Below are 7451 nucleotides of genomic sequence, written 5' to 3'. Positions count from 1 at the left end.
TCAGATGCACTGCAGTTAAGAGGAGTTACACCAGGGCAGCACATCAGGTCAAGTGTGTGTCCTTTGGAGTGCGTAGAAAAATCAATATTGTAACATACATGGATAAATAGATTCGGTAGCCCTTGGCTAACAGGTCGGACTCTTTAGTCGACAGTTTAACGTTGTCACCCGTGGTGCGGGAGACCTGGGTTCACGTCCCGGCTGTGGCGGTTCTCGGCGGCTGACCCCCCTAATTCGCTACAATGGTCAGACTTTCCAAATCGTCGTGATTGGTCTGGCACCCCAGATAGGAGTGCTGGCTCCCCCAGTGGAGGACACCGAAACCACCATTCCAGAGGTCCTAGAAGCAATATGTACACGTGCTGGGGAGCATCTTATGATGTCACAGAGAGAAATGGTGCGACAGTTGGTGGTGGAGTTCAAGGATGTTTTCTCCACAGGCCCCGATGACATTGGCTGCACTTCAGTCGTGCAGCACCACATTGACACGGGGAAAGCCCGCCCCATCCGCCAAGCCCCATATCGTCTGCCCAGACACAGAAAAGCAGCGGGGGAAAAGCTGCAGAGGATGAGAGAGGCTGGCATCATCGTCCCATCCAAGAGCCCATGGGCATCGCCAGCTATCCTTGTCCCAAAGAAAGATGGATCGACACGGTTCTTCATGGACCTTCGCAGACTCAACGAGATCACCATAAAGGATGTACACCCCATATCCTGCGTAGATGATGCCCTGGACAACCTGGCAGGTACAGTTGGACAAAGAATCAAGGGAAAAAACAGCCTTCTCATTAGGACAGGGGCTCTGGGAATTTATAGTAATGGCCTGCAGTCTCTGTAATGCCTTGGCAACCTTTGAGAGGCTGATGGAGACGATACTCGAGGGCCTGCCTAAGTCTGCCTGCCAGGTCTACTTGGATGATTTGATGATCCATACCTCCACCTTTGAACGGGAACTTGCAAACTTGAGAGATGTTCTGGGAAGACTGCGGCAGGCAAACCTGAAACTCCACCCCCAGAAGTGTCAGCTTTTCCAACGCCAAACACTCTTCCTTGGTCACATGGTCAGTGGTGCTGGAATAGCCACCAACCCAGAGAAAGTCAAGGATGTGGCAGAGCGGCCTCAGCCAGAGAATGTCCCCCAGCTAAAGAGCTTTTTGGGCTTGGCAAACTATTACAGACGTTTTGTAAGGAGTTACGCCGACATTGCCAGCCCCTTACACCAGGCAGAGATGGTGAAACCGTTCCTGTGGACAGAAGAGTGCAGTCGGGCATTCGTGGCTCGGAAGGAGGCCCTGGTCACCTCCCCAGTCCTAGCCTACCCCTTACCAGACTGCCCCTTCATACTGGATACAGATGCCAGCGACAAAGGGGTGGGGGAGTACTCTCACAGGTGATAGGGGGAGAGGAGCAAGTGTTGGCATTCCACAGCCAAACCCTTAGCCAGCCAGAGCGAAATTACTGTGTGACAAGACACGAGCTGTTAGCAGTGGTGAAGGCTACGGAGCATTTCCATCCTTACCTGTATGGCCAGGCATTCACAATCAGGACAGACCACGCCTGCCTACAGTGGTTGACCAACTTCAAACACCCGGAGGGCCAGCTCGCTAGGTGGCTGGAACAGCTCAGTCAATACGACTTCCAGGTCCAGCACAGAGTGGGGAGGCTTCATGGAAATGCGGATGCCCTTTCCCGCCGCCCATGTCTGGAGACCCACTGCCTACACTGTGAGCAACGGGAAAAGAGACAATGAGGCCTGCAGGAAGAGATACAGGAAGAGCGCCACTTACTGCGTGCTGTGGAGGAACTTCCAGAGGGGTTGGAGAGATTAACATCGGAAGACCTGGGTCAGATGCAGGCTGTTGACAGTGAAATTGCACCTGTGTTGGAGTGAAAACTCAATGGACGACGACCAGCCAGGTGTGAAGTGGCTGCACAGGGCCAGCTGGTGACCATGTGGGACTGCCTGGAGCTGAAAGAAGGAGTCCTGTACCGCAAATGGGAGTCCTCCAGAGGAGGTAGGGTGGTGTGGCAAATGATAGCACCAGAAGTCCTCTGACAGGAGATCCTCAGGCTAGCTCACGACCTACCCACTGTAGGGCACTTTGGAGTCAACAAAACCCTAGCCCACGTAAGACAGAGGTTCTTCTGTGATGTGATGCTTGTGCCACCAGAAAGGGCTCACCGCAGTGTCCCCAGGCTGAGATGCAGCAATACCACGTGGGGGACCGGATGGAAAGAGTAGCCGTCGACATTCTCGGCCCCCTGCCTCTCTCAGAAAAGGGGAGCCAGTATATCTTGGTTGCCATGGACTACTTCTGCAAGTGGCCGGAGAGCTATGCCATCCCAAACCAAGAGACAACCACAGTGGCTGAAGTCCTGGTCGATGGGTTTGTCACAAGGCTTGGTGTGCCTGACGAAATCCACAGCGATCAGGGTCGAAATTTCGAGAGTCAAGTCTTTAAAGAGATGTGTCGCCTACTACACATCAAGAAGACACACAAAATGGTGTTGCACCCCCAAAGCGATGGGATGGTTGAGTGGTACAACCACACCCTCCTGGTGCAACTGGCAGTCTTCGTCCAAAAGCACCAGCGTGACTGGGATGACTACTTACAGTTGTTGATGATGGCTTATCGGAGTGCAATGCACCAAAGCACCGGTTGCACTCCAGCTTCGATCATGTTCGGCCAAGAACTGCACACTCCAACAGAGCTCCTGACGACGTGTCAGCGGTGGCCAGTAGGGAGGAGGAAAAGGAGAAGACTTTTGAGTTGAGAAGATCAAAGTGACAGTGGCACCCAACTCAGTGCTACTGTTGTGCAAGCATAGCTGATGACGAAACAAACTGAAAAAGAAGGAAAAAAAAGATCCTGGAAAGAGAAAAGACTTCCTGAAAGAAAAAAAAAGGCTCGGTAGCCCTTGGCTAACAGGTCAGACCCTTTAGTCGACTGGTTAACATAGTCGCCTGTGGTACGGTAGACTTGGGTTCGCGTCCCAGCTGCGGCGGTTCCCGGACTGCCCCCTGAATTTGCTACAATATATTTCTGTAATCCAAAACTGCCCAGGCATGATGCCTTTGTGAGAGTATTGTGGACATTGTCCATGTGTATATTAAAGTCATCCAGCAATATTACATTAAGGGACAAAGAACATAAGAAGCATTGGATAATAATAATATAATAACAGTAATAATCAGCGTTGCTGATTGTCCTTTACAGTCCCTTGAGTGCCAGGTCCGCGTTGGCATCAGGCGGGATGTATACAGCTACCACAAAAACAGCTGTGAACTCTCTGGGCAGCCAAAATGGCCGACACAGGAGCAAGAGATATTCCAGGTCCGGGGAACAGAAAGACTTGAGGGAATGTATGCTCCTAGGGTCACACCAAGCATTATCGATCATGACACACACCCCCTCCCTTGCTTTTCCCACCGGAGAGTTCTTTCGATCTGTCCGCTTGAAACACAGAAAATCCCATTGGAACGATTGTGTGGTCTTGGATTTCCTCTGACAACCAGTCCAGTAAGGCAGATGATGTTAGAATCCCTCGTTTCTCGCTGGAAGGAGATCCTTGCCCTTAACTCAACCAGCTTGGCCAGTAAAATACCGGGGAGTGGGGGCCAGTTTGCTCGGCGCCTCAGTTTCACCAGCACTCTGGCTCGATGTCCCGGTCTCCGGCGATGCTTCCTTCGTCTCCGTAGTAGCGCCATTGTGCATGGTTCCCCTGCGGTTCTTGTGAGCAGGGGGTTCCGGTGGAAAAGCTTTGGATTTGTGTGAGTGATCATCATGTTTCGTATGTTCAGGAATGTGTCTCTGTCATATTTAAAGTAACTGGCTACTTTAGAGGTGAAAACAGTTCAGACAAACAGTAAAACAAGTAAAAGGCTGCAAGGTTGTTGGGGAGCAAGAAACGAGACATGCTTAGAAGGCGCCATCTTGTTTGTGCAAATGAGATGGGTGTTGCCACAACTTACTATTGTCTGCCACTGCGAGTGACCCAGTACAACTACAGCACGTCCAAGGGCAACTCCAGTTCTGACTGCTGACTGCTTGTCTGTCTGTGTGTCTGTCTGTGTGTAGTTTAGACGGGATGTTATCATTTCCAGTAACCCCTCCTCCCACCACTGCCAACCTCCAACCTGGTACCATGGAAGCCTGCTGGAGTGAAGTCAGGAGTACACGGGGGGAAGAGGAGGAGGAAGATGGAAAAACCAGTATAGACGGTAAAAGCATAGACAGTAAAAACAACATATACACAAATACACAATAACAAACACACACATTCACTTATTTCCAGTCCAGTTCCCAGCTGATGGTTTGTTTATTTGTTGATCTGCTTGCTTTTAACTTTTAATAACTTTTAACAACCCCTTGGGACCATTGGATTATTGTCATTGATTTTATGGTTTGCCTAAATCATTATATTATGGATTTTATTTGACCATCGGCTCCTGTACTGACTTGATTGCAGGGAAGCCTCTGGTTCTGTAGTGCTGGAGCTGAGTGTGGCTTGTTTCAAGCCTGTAGCTAAACAAACCAACAGTTATACCAATGTCGCCCTGTGAGGACTGTGTGCTGCTAAAGAAAGCTAATAGAAAGATCTCTGACCTTGAAGAGGATGTTCGATGGCTTTCTGATGAACCCCACAAGAGAGACTCCCTCTTCATGGACATGGCTTCTGGGCAGTCCGAACGGATTGCCTTTCTCCGTGCAACCATTCAGGACACAGTTCTGTGGGACCCCTCCACTTGTCCATGGCTCTCCTCCTGCTCGACACCTAACCACCAGTCATCCTGGGCCGAAGTGGTGGTCCGCAGTCCCCAGAGATGCTCGGACGGGGCTGCCTCCCCCCCTCGCCTAAGCCTCTCCAACCGCGATGCGATCCTGTCTGACAACACTCCAGTCCACCCAGCCGATGTTCCTGCAATTCCGACTCGTCCCGATCTGGACCCCTGTGCAAAAATGGCAGTTACCGACACTGCAGCTTTCCCACCACTAGTGGCTAGCAGTGTTCAGGTGAAGCCAAAACAACAACCCTCATCCTGGGTAATGACCTCTTCTTCCCATAACTACAAGATCCTGAAAGAGGCCATGATTGAACGCTCTCAAATCCTTCGCTGCCCTGAGCTGGCAGGGAAATCCCTTCTCACAGCTGATGTCACCGCCTCGCCACAACACTTGGCCTGCTCGGACACCCCATCCCCGGTCGGCAATTATAGCAGAATGGATCGTGCACTCTCCTCCCATGAGAAGCCACAGCAGACGGCTCCTCCTCCCCTTTTCTCTGCAGCCGCAGTAATACTAGTTGGGGATTCCATCACCACTAACATAAATTTTCTCAACGCAGCCCCACACGGTTTCCCTCGAGCCCCGGTCCCTCATATCCTGGACCAGCTCCCGGGGCTGCTGCGCTCAGTCCCATGCTCCACCAGTCGAGTGGTTGTTCAGCTGGGGCCAAACGATGCAGCTCGTCAGCAGTCTGATGACCAACAAGTATGATATTTTTAGCTTTTGAAGTACAAGGGGAAAGTGTTTGCGCTTCTGGTCCTGTCCCCACACGAGCCCGCGGAGCAGGGCGTTTACCACAATCCTTTGCTCTTACTCACTTTTCTTTTTTGTTCTTTTTTTTGTTTGTTTTGGATTGTCCCCCCCACCCTTTCTCTTCCCAGTTATATCCAGCCAATTACCCAATTAGTCACCAGCCGCTTCTTTTCACCTGACAAGAGTTTCACCAGGGGGATGTAGCGCGTGGGAGGGTCACACTATTCTCCCCAGTTCTCCCCCCCCCCTCAACAGGTGCCCTGACTAACCAGAGGAGGCGCTAGTGCAGCGACCAGGACACATACCCACATCCTGCTTCCTACCTGCAGACACGGCCAATTGTGTCTGTAGGGACACCCGACCAAGCCGGAGGTAACACAGGGATTCGAACCAGTGATCCCCGTGTTGGTAGGCAACGGAATAGACCGCCACGTCCCCCGGACGCCTCCTATTGAAGTTTGTACCTTGTCTTGTTTTATTTCTCTTGCAGAGCACTTTGGAACATGAGGAAAAGTGCGATACGAGCTGTTGCTATGGTTACCCATGGTTCTTCAGAGTGCTTCCCCCGCTCTCCGGGGGCGGGGCTGTAACTGGCATTTAGTTGTGTTTCTTTGTGTCAGCTTACACATGATGTGGACTGACACTTGATGGCAAGAATCACACAACAGCCTTAACAGGACTGTCATGCCGTGATCCACTGATGACACCTTTATCCATTTCCATGGCAACTATGACGCCACGGAAACCCTGGGTACTTGCCTGTCTCCTTTCAGAGGCGGAGCTGGAGGAGGCGTGGCTGGCAGAGGCGGGGTTATCCTCGCTGGTGACGGGGTGTTCCTCGGGGGAGGGGCCAGCAGAAGCCCTGCTGTCCACCCTGACGAGACAACAGGTTGCCACGGTGAAGCAGAGGCTGGACAACTACCACCACACACTGAGGAGAAGACACACACAAGCAGCTACACACGTCCGGGACATCTTCGCCACGGTGACACAATCTCACACACTCACACTCACACTCACACACACACTCACACACACACACTCACACACACACTCACACTCACTGAGGAGAAGACACACACAAGCAGCTACACACGTCCGGGACATCTTCACCACGGTGACACAATCTCACACACTCATACTCACACTCACATACACACTCACACACACACACACACACTCACTCACACACACACACACACACACACACACTGAGGAGAAGACACACACAAGCAGCTACACACATCTGGGACATCTTCACCACAGTGACACAATCTCACACACTCATACTCATACTCATACTCACACTCACATACACAATCACACACACACACACACTCACATACATACACACACACACTCACACACACACTGAGGACAAGACACACACAAGCAGCAACACACCTGCGGGACATCTTCACCACGGTGACAGAATCTCACACACTCACACACACACACACTCACACACACTCACATACACACTCACACACACACTGAGGAGAAGACACACACAAGCAGCTACACACATCCGGGACATCTTCACCACAGTGACACAATCTCACACACTCATACTCATACTCACACTCACATACACAATCACACACACACACACACACACACACTCACATACATACACACACACACACACTGAGGACAAGACACACACAAGCAGCAACACACCTGCGGGACATCTTCACCACGGTGACAGAATCTCACACTCACACTCACACACACACTCACACACTCACACACACTCACACACTTGCTTGCTTTAGGTTGTCCGTCGTGTCCGATGATGACAATCCTGCTCTGTCACTTGTGAGTCTTCTTATGGCTGTAAAGCCCAATCCGCGATCCACAATGTCTGCCACAGACAGAACAGGTGAAATCACTGACTGGGGGTGTAGGTGT

General features: G+C 51.4%; 1 protein-coding gene across 1 annotated transcript in view; it reads left to right on the top strand.

Moving 5' to 3' along the window:
* Positions 1 to 863: 863 nt before the first annotated feature.
* Positions 864 to 7451, top strand: part of arhgap28 (Rho GTPase activating protein 28) — a 68779-nt gene continuing 62191 nt past the window's right edge. Inside the window, exons 1-5 of the mRNA XM_056299266.1 lie at positions 864 to 1390; positions 2172 to 2739; positions 3219 to 3364; positions 4080 to 4237; positions 6314 to 6525. Of these exons, the coding sequence (XP_056155241.1) occupies positions 864 to 1390; positions 2172 to 2739; positions 3219 to 3364; positions 4080 to 4237; positions 6314 to 6525 (1611 nt within the window). The remainder of the gene's footprint in view (positions 1391 to 2171; positions 2740 to 3218; positions 3365 to 4079; positions 4238 to 6313; positions 6526 to 7451) is intronic.

The sequence above is a fragment of the Lampris incognitus genome, chromosome 19 (genome assembly GCF_029633865.1).
Source record: "Lampris incognitus isolate fLamInc1 chromosome 19, fLamInc1.hap2, whole genome shotgun sequence".
NCBI lineage: Eukaryota > Metazoa > Chordata > Actinopteri > Lampriformes > Lampridae > Lampris > Lampris incognitus.
The sequence above is the reverse complement of the archived record's forward strand: the minus strand, read 5'-3'. Positions and strand labels throughout refer to the sequence as shown.